General features: G+C 43.3%; 2 protein-coding genes and 2 non-coding genes across 4 annotated transcripts; 3 read left to right on the forward strand and 1 right to left on the reverse strand.

The window, feature by feature from the left end:
- Positions 1-354: 354 nt before the first annotated feature.
- On the reverse strand, positions 355-6355 carry rab13 (RAB13, member RAS oncogene family). The gene is made up of 8 exons (XM_086217201.1): positions 5823-6355; positions 5113-5173; positions 4200-4260; positions 3979-4056; positions 2297-2386; positions 1959-2024; positions 1761-1811; positions 355-1656 (listed from the first exon to the last, which is right to left on the reverse strand). The coding sequence occupies exons 1-8, from the start codon at positions 5944-5946 to the stop codon at positions 1585-1587; spliced, it is 603 nt and encodes a 200-aa protein (XP_086073327.1). The 5' UTR covers positions 5947-6355; the 3' UTR covers positions 355-1584.
- Positions 6356-8587: 2232 nt separating this feature from the next.
- rps27.2 (ribosomal protein S27, isoform 2) lies at positions 8588-13743 on the forward strand. Its single transcript, XM_086218404.1, has 4 exons — positions 8588-8670; positions 9267-9375; positions 10086-10196; positions 12641-13743. The coding sequence occupies exons 1-4, from the start codon at positions 8665-8667 to the stop codon at positions 12667-12669; spliced, it is 255 nt and encodes an 84-aa protein (XP_086074530.1). The 5' UTR covers positions 8588-8664; the 3' UTR covers positions 12670-13743.
- Positions 9880-10013, forward strand: LOC147253300 (small nucleolar RNA SNORA13). The gene has a single exon (XR_015118624.1). It is a non-coding gene; the product is annotated as a small nucleolar RNA SNORA13 (small nucleolar RNA).
- On the forward strand, positions 11290-11422 carry LOC147253301 (small nucleolar RNA SNORA13). Its single transcript, XR_015118621.1, has one exon. It is a non-coding gene; the product is annotated as a small nucleolar RNA SNORA13 (small nucleolar RNA).
- Positions 13744-14285: the final 542 nt, after the last annotated feature.

Below are 14285 nucleotides of genomic sequence, written 5' to 3' on the forward strand. Positions count from 1 at the left end.
CAAGCTGCAGCCCCTGCTGCTGCAGCACTGAGGGGAAAATATCAGTCTTTTGTTGTGAGGACAGAAGTTTAAAAAGAAGACGACAAGGGGTCCTAGAGGAGGGGCCTCCCGGCTGAACAGCTGCTCGTTTATTTTGATGTGTACTGTTGTGCTTATATCACAATTTGGATTTAATTTTCTCCTCATCTTAAAACGTTGAAACTGTTTTAATATTGCGCCTTAATTACCAGACATGAATAATTCATGTATTAAAAAAGGTGGTTAAATATGAATAACATACTATGGCTACCAGCTCTGCTTGTTTTTCTGAGCAAACGCACATTTTTAAACTACCACACAAACACTTTTTTTTGTTATTTCTTGTCAGTTTTTATTCAGCAAGTGTCAGGTCTACATACAAAGTCCTGTAGCAGGTCTAAGACATAAAAGGTGAAAGAAAGTTGGACAAGTAAGGGATATTTCTGTGCAGAGGGAAGAAAACAATGAGCACCTTCAATGTTTTTGAATGATCTGAACGTTGTCATGTGTGGAAGTGCTCACTATGAGCTTTACCTGCACTGGAATTCAAATGCAAGACTCACTCAATCAATTCAGAGTGAGGGACGTGACCATTTCTTCTTCAAGCGCTTTCACATCCTGTCCAGGCACTTTCTTTATCCATCATTCTTTCATCGCTCCTCCCATCTTCTTTTATTGCACTTATGTCTGTTCAAACCTTCCACATCACTCCTTCCATCCATTACAACTGTTGACTTGCTTGTCTGCCACCAGCGTCTCCACACAGCATTAATTGGGATGAAAAACAGGCTAAAAATTTCTCATTGCACATTTTCTTTTAACCAGCAATGATGTCTGCAGCCTTCATATTTAATAGCACAGATTCTTTTAAATGCACAATAACAATGTACACTGAGAAATGTAACATATTCTCAAAAGAGGAAGACAGTTATTTTAATATTCCAAATGCGAGGAAATTAAATGTGGCCCTGCAGAGTCGGGATGTCCTCTCATCTGTGGTGTTGGTGTCACGTTTATGAAACTATTGGACCGTAAACGGACAAATTCAATATTCTTTACTAAGAAAAAAATGTTTCTGAACGTCTTGTATAGTCAGTTTATCCCTTGTGGTCGGCATTTTTACCATCTATGAAGCGTTCAAGGTCTCTTTCAAAAGTAACCACAGTAACATTTCTGTTCAGATCTACAGGTAAGAGCCTTCTAGATGATTGGGTGATGTAAAAACTTTCCTTCAGACCTCTACTGAAAACTCACTGCTGTTTGTGCCCACACACAAAAGAAGTGAACGTTTTCATAATGAATGATTCATGATGAAATGTGAGATATTATTTTAGCGTCGACTTTGGCTTCAGTCCTCAACATTTTTCTGAAAATAGGAAATACGGGGGTCTGGACTAGGACCCTCGGATCAATGGAGAAATTTATGAAATTTTTTTTGTGGAGTAAAACTACACACATATCCTTTTGGCACCAGATGGAGACAACCTGCGGTGTGTTTTCCCAGTAATACTGATGTGTTACTCAAAGCGAACCCTGACTCTGTATGTGTGCAGGCTGGTGTCGTATCTAGAGAAGAACACATTTGGAGGATTTTTTCTGTGTGCTGCTGGTTATTTTCACCTCCCGGCCTGTGGGGCCCTGTTGAATGGTAGAAAATGGAATGTATGGTAGAAATAAAGAAGCAGACAAAAGTGCATTGATGACTAAAATGCCCCAGTTTGATATGACATCGTCTTACTTACCGGTTTCTTGCTGGATTTTTGTAGTATGTCGCGAGCCAAAGCCAGAAACGACTACAGGAATGATTTAAAGACACAGAGGGGAAAATAAAGTTTAATACCTGCAGCAAATATAGCACGTTAACACATGAGAGAAGAATAACTCGTGTTTACTTAGTGCGATATTGAAAGTTTGTTTATCAGCAGTTATGTCGGGCTCACCTCCTCAACGTTAATGCTGGACTTTGCACTCGTCTCAAAGAACCTGATACCATGATCTTTAGCCAGCTGTCAACAACAGACCCAAACGTGGTCAGGATACAGACTCTCATCACTTCCTGCTTCTTATCTCAAGTCAATGTAAAACTGGAAAAAACACTCCTTCAGCAAACAGTCACTCCCTTTTTTGTCTTCAGTCACAACAAACAAGCATGTGCTTCTTTATCATATTAAAGTACACAGAAGAGTACAGAAGAGTTGAGGAGCGCTGCTGCAGCTTCAGCGCTACATAAACAATAGCATACGAACGCTGCAGTAACGCACCACTAGTGCCATCTCACCTTCTCTCCTGTCTCCTTGGAAACTTTTCTCTTTGCTTCAATGTCACACTTATTGCCTAGCAACATCCGACTGACCCCGGCTGATGCATTCTGGGGGATAAAAAGGAGGTGCAATTAGTTGATTTGAGCTCAGTAGAGACGTACTGAGACATTTAAGAGGACGAGATCAAAGAGACAGACAGACAGACAGAGACAGAGAAAGACATTATGGTCTTATCTTTTTCAGCATACCATCTATAATTATTAGATTATTTAAAAAAATAAGTAGTAGCCAAACATGTTTGGTGGGCACGAGCATGTTTGTTGTGACAAGTTCTCGGAATGAGACCAATCAAATTCCGATTTATGTTGCGGGCTTCTCCATTTGCAGTTTTCCTCCGGCACTTTGGCCTTAGAGACCCCTGATTCCAGTGAGAAAATAACCCTAAACCCCCTTTAACAAGGAAAAACAAATAAACACACTGTATGATATTTAACTATGACATATACAATGAAATAGGATTTCACTCTCAGAGGTCAGGTTTGGTCCGACAATGATGAATACCCACAAGCTATCACACGCTTCCATACATTTGGAGCTATTGCAAGAGACAAAAAGGACGATATAAACCAGGGATGCTTAGATATTCACATAGTGTCTGTAGGATCCGTGAAGCTGCAAAAATACACCATTCTGCACGTCCAGAAATGCAACCTAATGCCCGACTTTGCAGTTCTGCAAAAGCTCGGGAGGCAACAAACCAATATTTTCACATGCGGGGTTGTTCGACTAAAATCCTGTAAATGTTATAAAACACCTGCACAGAAAGTTCGAGGTCTCTGTAGGGATTATTTTAAAGATGCTGACAGTGAAAATAAAAATCTGGGCACGAGTCGGAAAATCAAACACTTGTAGCGAACAGAGTTGGACACCACAGTAGACTGATATTCCATCGCTGCTGTTTTCTCTTGCTGTTTTCTTTCTCGCTACGTTTCTGAACAATGTGGTCCCTGACACTACACCATACCTACCCCACAAACAGCCTGAAAGATAAAAGAGGATAAAAACGTATGCTTTTATGGTGACAGCTAATATGATACAAAGCATATTAATTGGTACACAGGAGCTGAAACTTTTGCCCAAAAAGGAATGAAAGAATCCAACAGAGGCTAAAACAAGACTTTGAAGAGGAAGAAAGTTTTATGAAAAAAAACGCGGCTCGTTTTTTTCTGAAGTAAGTAGTAAGTGAGGCTCCAGTCCCCCGACCCTTAAAGGATAAGCGGTATAGAAAATGGAGGGATGGATGTAGCAAGTTTTCTTGATTAAAAACCAAAAGATGACAAACTGAGAAAAACAAGACCAAACATGTTGCTGTACATGAAAAAAGCCTTAGTGCTGAAAACCAGCGGAGCAGAACAGTGAGTTCATCAGAAAACCCATATCAACATTCTGTCACTCCACAGACAATGTTCTTGTTTTCAAGCTGGACAGTTTTCATTCGTTCTATTTCTACTCCACAATGTGACAGAAAGGAAATTGGCTAATTTGGGTGGACTGCGTCCTTCAGTGCACTCCCTGTTGCTGGTAGCTTGGTTGCTGCAGTGAGTTCATGACTAATATGGATCACTCTGACTGACTGAGCACTATTTTTAAGTGTTTCCTGGTTTTCTTTTCCGCCATGGCTAACTGGAACTGCTCTCACCTCTTTGATGCTCTTCATCCAGTTCTGAATGTTTTCGAAAGACTTCTCGTCTGTGATGTCGTACACCAGGATGATGCCCTGATGGAGAGAGAGAGAGAGAGAGAGAGAGAGAGAGAGAGAGAGAGAGAGAGAGAGAGTCAGAGGTGGGGAGCAAGCACAAAGGAGCACTGATGTCAGCCTGATTTTCCAGTCTGCTTGTTCTACGGGCATCCTCCTCTGACCATGGCTCCTCTGTAGTAGGCTGTCGTGATGGTCTTGAACCTCTCCTGCCCTGCTGTGTCCCTAAAAAAAGTGAAAACACACACACACACACACACATTCAGAATCGAAAAAAAAACACACTGATGGCTACACTTCTGATTGAGGTGCACCGATACATCGGCCGTGCCTCCGTACCTGCCGCCATTCGCTTGCTTCACAGAAGGCCAAAGTTTATGTGTTGGTGTGAAAATTATACAAAATATCCTTTTAAAAATATATAGGATGTAAGTTGTCCTCAAAAGTGATGTGATGAAGTGTCGCAATACTTTATCATAGTTGAGAGTTATATAACACTCGTCCTTACACCTGCGCATTGAAAGACTTAACGTGGAAAATCCCGTTCACTAGAGGCTCGGCTGGAAAGCCCGTCTGAGGACGACTACGTTACCTGAGAGAACAATAAGGATTTCTATCTGCAGATTTCTGTCTATTTCAAGACAGAAAGGATGCTTCAGGATTGAATTTTTTTTTTTTGGTTTATTGCATGAACGGGGTAATAAAGATCAACTCAGATGACATAAAAAAAGCAATAACAACACAAAGACATCAGTTAGCAGTCAAATAAATATTTCAAACATCAGTATTTGGACCAGAGTTTCACAATCAGTGTAGCAAATTCTGAGCTCCTGAACACACAAAGTCACGTACTGTTCAGTGAGGCCGTAGCGTGGAAACAAAAACATGTGTGATGTCATTGATATCAGGACAACACACCCGTGTGATGTAGTCCTGATTTGGCGAACAAGAGGGAGGATCCTCTTGTCTCTCAGGAGCAGAAGCGTGTCAGGCCCTAAATACGGCACCTGAACGGATCAGGCAGTCCCTCAACAAAGCAAAGCATTCCCACACAAACCCGCCACCATGGTCTCTTACCACACTTGAAGTTTCACTTTCTTTCCATCCACGTCGATCGTTTTTACTTTAAAGTCGATGCCTGAGGGACAACAAGAGGGGAATGAGATGTTGGGAGATTTGAACTACACACACACACATACACACACACTGCAGAGCAGCAAATATAGGTCACCCTCAGCTGGGTGGAGGCTTGTTCATGATTAGTTGCATTGTGATTTTGACCCCTTGGTGCTCTCCACACTGACAAGAGGAAAGATGCACAGGCCTGCACCGCCTTCCACCCAAAGTTTTACTCAGGGATTTCTGCTGGACGGACAAGCGGACAAACAGACAGACCGCCCAGAGGGGCCAGAGGAAGTCTTGTGCATAACTGTGCAGGCCAAAGAGCCAACCGTTCTTCTGGGAACGCAGAGATGGTAAAAGAGATAGGAATGAGGGTGGGTGGACCTTCCCAGAGCCAAGTGAGAAGAATGAGATCTGAGGGGGTGTGTGTGTGTGTGTGTGTGTGTGTGTGTGGGGGGGGGGGTCTGGGAAGAGACAGGACACATTCAACAAGGAGGAGAAAAAAGATAAAGAGACAAACTCAGAAAAGAGAGACTAGTTGAGACATGAAAGCCGTCTGACAAACCAGTTCGTACAGTGGCAAGGACATAAAGAAGGAAGACAAACAGCTCTCCCGTAGAAGCTGATGGAGAAATAGCCAACAATCCCACCTCACCAGAACCTACCGATGGTTGAAATGTATGTGGAGTTGAAATTGTCCTCAGCAAAACGAATGATGAGACATGTTTTGCCCACGCCGCTGTCCCCTATGAGCAACAATTTGAAAAGGAAATCATACTTTTTCGCCATGGTCGGAGCTCTTCTTCAAAGTTGAAGCTTAAAAATGTCCTTTTTTTCTTCCTTGGGTTTGAATGTATCCGACTTTTTTTTTTTTAAAAGACTCGCTCCATGTAACGAATGGATCTCTTCCCTTTTCTCTCTCTCTCTCTCTCTCTCTCTCTCTCTCTCTCTCTCTCTCTCTCACCCTCTCTCTCTCCCGCAGACTTGTCACCGGTAAATTCCGATCCCCCTCAGTGCCTCTGTGCTGTGTTTGGACTGAACTGAATAAAGAAACACACCAACATCCAAAAGTGGCCAGTGTTGAAGATCCGCATTAATCACCAGATAAAAGTCATTCTCATGTCAGCTAAGAGTTCTTATATGTCCGTATACAAACACACCGGGTGTCTACGTGTTTTTTTCTGCCTTAAAAAAAAAAAAAAAAAAACTTGCTGTCGGCCTCGACCTCAGATCCGCTCGCAGACTACGTAGTGGGAGTGAATCATGGGAGGAACTGCTCGGACCTGCAGGACCACGACTCAACGCTAGATGGCGACACGTGATAACTTAATACACCCAAACACTCGGGGTGAGTCAGTCTGACTGTTTCCTCACTGGTCAGGTGATCGTTGGAATGGCAGCGCGGGTTTAGTTCGCCCTAATCACCCCTCTCATTCTAATATCGATTCATTATGGATTCAAATGTGTGTCAGACCACTCAAGTCAAGAATCATTTCAATGCCACACTTGCTGTCTTTTAACTCTACTTCCAGTGCAGCTGGAAAGTGATCACACACACACACACACACACACACACACACACACACACACACACACACACACACACACACAGATGGGAGAGAGCGAGACAGAGAGAAAGAGAGAGAAAATTTAAGAACACTGAGTAATTTATGGCTGTGAACTACAACTTGTTCCCACGCTCCGATTGATGCTTGGCCACACGATGACAAGGGAACTTGCTCCCATGATTTGATTAACTACCGGCCTCAGATGTCATCACAATCTGATTGATTTGCGGCCATAAGATATCATTTGTTCCCGCATTTTGATTCAATTGCGGTGAAAGTTACATCTCGACTGCCACAAATGAATTTAACTGTGGGAACAGGTTACATCTTGTGGCAACTCTCTCTGTAGACGAGGGAAATGCAACAAAGGAATGTTCTACTTCAAACACTTTCCTTTTGGAAGATATCCTTCATTGGACTCATCCTGGTTGAGGCCTCTTACTAACTTTAGTAGTTTTGTTTCTTTTTATCCAGAATAAGAACTGGGGACTTTGATCTCCATCTTTTATGGTCTCCTGATTTTTGTTTATGGAAAGGCGGGACTGATTTCCAAGCTCTCTGCTCTACATTTCAGTGAATAAATCACAATAAGGTTTTCTCCATTTCTCAGATGCAGCATGTGTGTATGTGTAATTATTTATATGTCAAAGCTGACAGTGCTGCGTCTGGGTAAGATAGTTGTGCTTTGAGTGCCGTATGTGAAACCTGCATTTACTTGTTTCCTAGATGCTTTTATCCAAATCAACTTACAAGTGAGGAGCAGCACTCAAGCGTCAGTGGAGAAGGAGACCCTGGGGTACGTGAACGCATTCAATGAGACAGAGTGCCAGGAGATCGAGAGAAGAGGTGCACAATCAGTGTGAGTGAGGCGTGGAAGGATGGAGAGACGGCGCTCTCAGGGGACGAGACAGAGAGAGAGTGAGAGAGAGCAAGAGAGAGAGTGAGGGAGAGACATCACGGTCTTAACATCTTTCTCAATATATCGTCTTAACTGGAATTATTAGGTTATTCATCAAATTAAAAGAAAATGTGAGTGCCCACTGCTTTGATAGCATTTGGTTCACTAATGAGAACAGTCTAGGCTGAGATCACGGGTGCAGGGATGGCGAGCCAGGCTGGGTTCCTCAGCAATACAGCGGCTGAGCTGTGTCCTGTTCGACTGAGTTCAAGTAGATGGTTGCAGACCCAGAAGTCACCCGGAGAGAGAGACTTGCCTTTATTCAGTCAGCTGCAGGCAGCCACGTGTGAGCGGCTGACGTGCGTGTTGTTGTAGGTTGATGGAAAACCGAATGCACCACCTCGGTCTGACCTGGTTTCTCTGAGCATGCTGGACCAAGATCACCTGGAAGTGCATTGCAGAGGCAGAGGTAGAGATCATCATGGCCTGCATGAGTTGGGTGGCCCACTGAGGCTGTAAATCCAGCATGAGACCAAGACCACCAAAGATCAGGGTCATAACTCTGAGACTTATCCATCAGAGGTCAGTCTGAGAGGTTTTGTGATGTCACACAAACCATAGCCCCTCAAAGTCCAATAAACTACCACCATCCAGGACCCTATGATGTCATCAGGGGGACATTCACACCACACAACGTTCACAGTTTACAGCAAAATTACAAATATTAATGTTCAGAAATGATATGACAAGGTGAGCCCACCGACTGAACTTCACCCAGAAATGTACTCAGATGCCAGAGGAAAATTAATCAACACAGTTACAGTACAGACACGTATTTCTGTACATATGAAATCAATTAAACGCACTGAAGGGCGGTGGATGCGCACGCAAACAATCAAAAAACAATCAAACGCAGAATAAAAAATTTGAAGTTTTTTTTTTTTTTTGTCGTCTGCGTTTGGTCTCTGCCCATCAGCCAACCCTTTCCGGTGCGTCAGCAGGCAGCGTGAGTTTTTCCGGTGAGAGTACAAACACGCAGACATGCCAGTAAGTAACCTTACGTCTTAAATAGTTGCCATCCATCGTTTAAAGTGCTTAAACACGACTAGTGAGTCGCGGGACACGTGCGTGGCGTGTTTTAGACGTTCCGCCGGCGTGGATGCGGCTGTAATGTGCATGTTAAAGATGGAAGCAGGGAAACAATATGGCGAAACACGTGTAAAACAAAGCAGCCCACGTTGCCTGACAGTTCGAGTTGTAACTGCTCGACTGCTGATTTCGTGTCCTCTCACTCATCGATCAACATTTCTTAAACAGGAAAGCCGCTAAGGTGGAAACAAAACTGCAAGGTTGGAGATTTTTTTTCTCGTTTTTGCGTGCGATGGCGGCGCCACGTTTCCTCCAGCCTGTTGTAACACGACGTCTTTGAGACCAACGAAACTTTCCCAGCTCGTAGAAATGCCTGATTATTCATATAATCTTTCTAAGTATTCGTTTCTCTACTTCATAATTTGTTATGAATCTGGCTCCCCTCGGTAATTTAACGAAAGTGAAACTTAAAAATCACACCGTCGTGATTTTTGCTTCCTTGTACGTTGTTGGTTTCATTTTTTTTAAGTCAATAAATCCTGCTTGTCTTTCAGCTCGCCAAGGATTTGTTGCATCCGAGCCCGGAGGAGGAGAAGAGGAGACACAAGAAGAAACGTCTCGTTCAGAGTCCTAATTCCTATTTTATGGACGTCAAATGTCCAGGTCCGTTCGTTCATGCGCAGCCCAGCAGGGTTTGATCGAGCATTGCTGATCGGAGTGACAGTCACATGTACAGCAGAGGGAAATTAACCAGAGTAAATGTGCAGACAGGTTTATAATCCAGCTTTTGAGATTACAGTTATACTCAAAATAAGCTTTATTTAATAAAGTAGACTATACGATTTGATCTGTAGATGCAGCTATTAGAATTTGCTCATGAGTGCAGTTCTTTGTCAATTTCTTGACTTTGCTTTCCGCTGTGGAGACTCTGGACATCACTTTTGCTCGAAGGAGCAATAAAAATACCTTATCGGCATCCACAGACGAACCCATAAGCTTGGAGGCTCCAAGTATTGATTCTTAGTTACTGGTACTGGTGTTCGAACCATTGGTAGTTTTCATTCCCATCACCAAAACTGTAATATCACCCGGAGACCTTTGCCCTTTTTGATTTTAATAGCATTATTTTATGAATGGAAAACCTTCAAACACATCTTTTGCATGTTTTGCCTCTATGTGTTGCCCCCTCACTCTTGCCTTAGTGAGCGGGGTGTCAAATGAGGCGTACATTAACACTTGTGGCCGTCTGTGAAAGGAGTTTTAAAAGACTCCTTTATACACGTACTGTTGCGAGGACACGCTAACGCTCCAGCACAATTGATCATGTGGTGTGACACCACGCCGTGCTGATGATCTTCATGTTGTTTCTGCAGGTTGCTACAAGATCACCACAGTGTTCAGTCACGCTCAGACGGTGGTTCTGTGCGTCGGCTGCTCCACCGTTCTCTGCCAGCCCACGGGAGGGAAAGCTCGTCTGACAGAAGGTACGTGAAATTGCCACATCCGGCGCAACGGAATAACATAGCGCTTAATCTTGGATGTACATGTATTTACAGGTGGGTGTCGCACGCGTGTCTGATGGTGCAGGTACGAGCACGTGTGTAAAACTTGATAATTCAATGGTGGTCATAAATTTGCAGGGTAACACAACATAATTGGAAAAAGCCCTGCATGTCTTGGCATAACGGTTCAGCTCAGGTCCATAAATTGGATCAAAATTCAAATGTTTAGCTACCACATCAAACCTTATGTTGAAATCGAGACTCTGGACTGCAATACAGCGAGGAAGTTTTGAGTGTCAGTCGAAGCTGCTTCACTGACTGCAGATGTTGGATTGCAGATCTGCGTTCAACCGCGTGCGTCAACGTGCTCCTGTAGGCTCACATACACGGAAAATGAGCAACACTGGTGTTTGTTCATGTGTCCACGATCTCAAAATGATCTATAATAATCTGTAAGATCTCAAAATGAGATTACTATCAACAGATTATTATCTGTAAGAGATATCTATCTATCTATCCATCTATCCTGTTCTTCGGTGTTACTAGACATTATACTTGTGCCTTCAATTACATGTAGTAACTTTTTTTTCTCCCCCCAAAAAGACCCAAAACAATCTTTTCCAAAACTATTATTCTCAGCAGTTTCTGGAGCTGAATTTCTTTCCCATGGTCAGCTGTTCCTCCGTTCCCCCTGGGCATCACCGTGTTGCAGAATACTGAAGGCATGCAGCTCAATTTCCAGCGTGCCGGTATTTTTAGGGTACTATATCTTCTCCCCGTACACCGATCTAACACGCCAGAGTCTGAAAGCATGTATGTAATACGGATTTGAACCAGAACTCTTAGAATCTCTTCTTTTCATACGTTCCTCAGCTTTAGCTGCCCAGGCGACATGCGTGGATGCAGACTGTATAAGGAGCACAAAAGTGACCTTTTGTAATAACTAGCTCTGGAATCAAATCTGCTCTCTAGCTCGAAGCAATAAATATTTCACCCCTGAACCTGCTGCTTAGTGTTTGGGTCATGTGGTAGAACTCTACTGTACAGAACTCCATCTGACATTTCAAAAAAGATTTGCCTTTGTGTTGCCCTTTCACCGTACCCTTCGTGAACAGGGTGTCAACTAAGGCGTACATTGATTCTTGCAGTTTGTAACAGAAATTCATCATCGGTGATCCATTTCTGCACAGTCAACTGCAAGAACAAATGAGACCTGTCATTCACGCGGGCGCCGGCGATTGGGACCGGAAAACAGTTGTTCCAGGTAGGATAGGGAGCAGTCTGAGCAGGGAGGCTACACCGAAGACACGGTGATGCACAGCACACAACGAGCGGTGAAGGTCTGGTTATATTGCTCTCTTTGCCTGGCCCACTCTGTCCTGTGTGCTCTGCTGCCGTGGTAACCAAGGGCATCTCACTGTTCAGTCACTATGAGTGCAGCTGCAACCCTTGACACTAAACCCAGTTTACGTCTCTGAAAGATTCTTCTTCTTCTCATTTATGTGTCGGTTTATTTATAATTGGAGATTATTGTGCTTTAATTACTGACATGTTTTGACTTAAAATGTGACGGGATGTTAAATTGCAGCTGGCGGCGATGTAGGTCAAGATTCAAGATCACCAGTAGCGTCAGCAACCTCAATAGAGCGCTTAGCCTAGCCAAAGGTGAAATGGTGAAGAAATGTTTCACCATAGCATTTAATTTTGTGAAGTTTTAAATTTGCATGTTAATACTGCTGTTATAAAATGGTGGATGGATTCTTTTGAGCATCACAGTGCCTGGTGAAATGACTGGTTCCGTTTGTCCGAATTAGCAGAGGGCTAACGTGAAGTAGCAGGAAGTCTGCGTCCTCCCGGCAAGGCGGGAATGTTTTGTAAAATCTGTTTTTGGTAATGATAAAGATAACATTTGCATTTAGGCTGCAGCCTAAAACAACTAAAGTCATGAAAAGTTGAGATGTGGAAGTGTTACGCCAGGTCAAACTTAGTGATCAAATCCAAACTCAATTCAGGAAACGGACATTTATTTGCTTGTCATCTGGCGAGAAGACGTGATTGTGTATGTCGTCCACAGTCGCCGACATAATGTAGGTGGGATTTAGGCTGATAGGTCTGTTGATTCAGCAGCGGTTACGTGAGAGAACTGGGGAACTCGGCGTGCTGGTAATGCAATGAGCCATTTTACGTCAGTTTCAGCTTCTAAATGCTCACATAGCGACCGGTGTCATACACCGTTAAAAGACATACTTCCTACAAAAAGCCCCTAACTTTCTACGAGTACATCAGTTTTTCTTGAACCTTTTTGAGAATTCTGGCTACTCAATGTTTTCAAAAGCTACCAGCAAAACCTCTGAAGTGTCTCAAAATGAAGACTTCATAGTGAATAAAATGGCCTTTTCTGTACCTTCCATCTCTTGTGTCTCCAGGATGCTCCTTCAGGAGGAAACAGCACTAGCGTCTGCCCTGAGACGCTTGCGACGCCGCTGGGAAGGAGGATCAGCGCCTTGATGGCCATCAAGTGAGCTGAGGCAGCGAAATGAGAATGAAGAGCGGGGAAACATAATGATGCAACATAAGAAGTCTATACTCAGAGAAATGACAACCCCAACAACATCACTCATACATTAATTCTTGTCTCTTAATAAACTTAGGTTGGTTTTTTGTAGATATTTTGTCAGAAATCATCTCGCACGGTTGTCATCTAGTTTCTTTCTGTCGTGGAAATCTCTTAATACCATTGGCCAACATGGAACCCTGCAAGGTGCCATGATGACTGTATGTTTTAAGCAAAGATGAATGAGTTCGAGAGACACTTGTTGAAGCACTCGGATAAAGTCTGAGGGTATGACATGAGCCATGAGACTTCCGCAAACGGTCCTTTCATAAATCAAGACCAGTTCCAGACTGTGGCGGACATTTCGAATAACATTTACTTTTTACCAGAGAATTAACATAAAAAGGCCACATTCTGCATAATTTAGTATTGATTTTCTGTGTTAGCTTGTAATAAATGCAATCAATACCCTACCTGTCGACAGAAAGCCACCCCCCACCAAAAGGTCAGTGCTTTATTTGAAGAAGTGGATGATGTCATCATTGCCTGCTGTAGACTGGCAGAGGGTCCTGCTCTCAAAGGTGGAATTTAGGCTGATTTCTTGCTGCTTGCACAACACGGTGACGTGACGACTTAAATGTGACCCTAATGAACATTTCTATTATGAATTTCTATGTGCTTTCGAGCTTCCTGTGAAGAAGAATTCTTGTGGTTGCACGAAAAAAACGAGGAGTTACGAAGCTTTCGGGTGGTTGGAGCGAAACCACCGAGGAGACGTAGTTTATCCGCGGCGTTTGTTCAGAACGGTGAGCCGACTGCAGCTTTGGTGACAGGATTGAGTTGTACACTAAATAATTAAATCGAGAGAGTGTGATTCATTTGTTTTTTTTTCCTGGTTGCTATGGTGACAGTTTCTGCTTCTTTTCCTGTTTGTTGATTGAGGCTTACAATAAAAACTTGATGAATGGGAAAGCATGCAGTGTTTTTCTGGTTACTGAATGACTGTTCTTTTTTGTCATAAGTACTTTATCCACCAATCAGATTTACTTGGTAGTCCCCTGTCAGAGTGTGTATTCCCTGCCAGTAGTCATCTTCCTTTCTCGCCACTCTTATCTTACAGCTCTCAAGCCCCCCCCCCCCCCCCCCAAATAACCCAAAATTCAGAGGAAGCATTGTAGAGTTAGAGGGAGTGAACATCTGGCACCTTTATTTAGGTGCTCCTAAACTACAAAGAAGCCTGGGAGGTGGAAACTACCACTGTAATCAGAATAACTGCCCATCAAATGAAGGAAAGGCTTAATACCTCTCGTAGTTTTTGTGCCATCCAGCGTGAGGATGTTCGGCGATGGAGAAGTAGCAAATGTAAGCAAATATCAAGTCCAGGAGCTGAGGAAGTGGCTCTCATACAAACGTCTGGACAGTAATGACTAGCATACCACTGGGTTGACGCACAGTAAGCAGATGAAATATTAGCTGCGAGCGAGGTCTGAACTTTACCCTGGCAGATGCTATCAGGC

The sequence above is a fragment of the Aulostomus chinensis genome, chromosome 11 (genome assembly GCF_037954235.1).
Source record: "Aulostomus chinensis isolate RoL2024-O1b breed Wild chromosome 11, RoL_Achi_v1.0, whole genome shotgun sequence".
NCBI classification, from domain to species: Eukaryota; Metazoa; Chordata; class Actinopteri; order Syngnathiformes; family Aulostomidae; genus Aulostomus; species Aulostomus chinensis.

Excerpts from the sequence above, each read along its gene's own strand:
- rab13 (XM_086217201.1), bottom strand. The coding sequence starts at position 5,946 with ATGGCGAAAAAGTATGATTTCCTTTTCAAATTGTTGCTCATAGGGGAC. Across the intron at positions 1,812-1,958 it reads CCAGCATTAACGTTGAGGAG|TCGTTTCTGGCTTTGGCTCG; the intron begins GTGAGCCCGACA and ends TCATTCCTGTAG. Across the intron at positions 1,657-1,760 it reads AAAAATCCAGCAAGAAACCG|GGCCCCACAGGCCGGGAGGT; the intron begins GTAAGTAAGACG and ends ACCATTCAACAG.
- rps27.2 (XM_086218404.1), top strand. Across the intron at positions 9,376-10,085 it reads TATGGACGTCAAATGTCCAG|GTTGCTACAAGATCACCACA; the intron begins GTCCGTTCGTTC and ends TTGTTTCTGCAG. Across the intron at positions 10,197-12,640 it reads GAAAGCTCGTCTGACAGAAG|GATGCTCCTTCAGGAGGAAA; the intron begins GTACGTGAAATT and ends TTGTGTCTCCAG.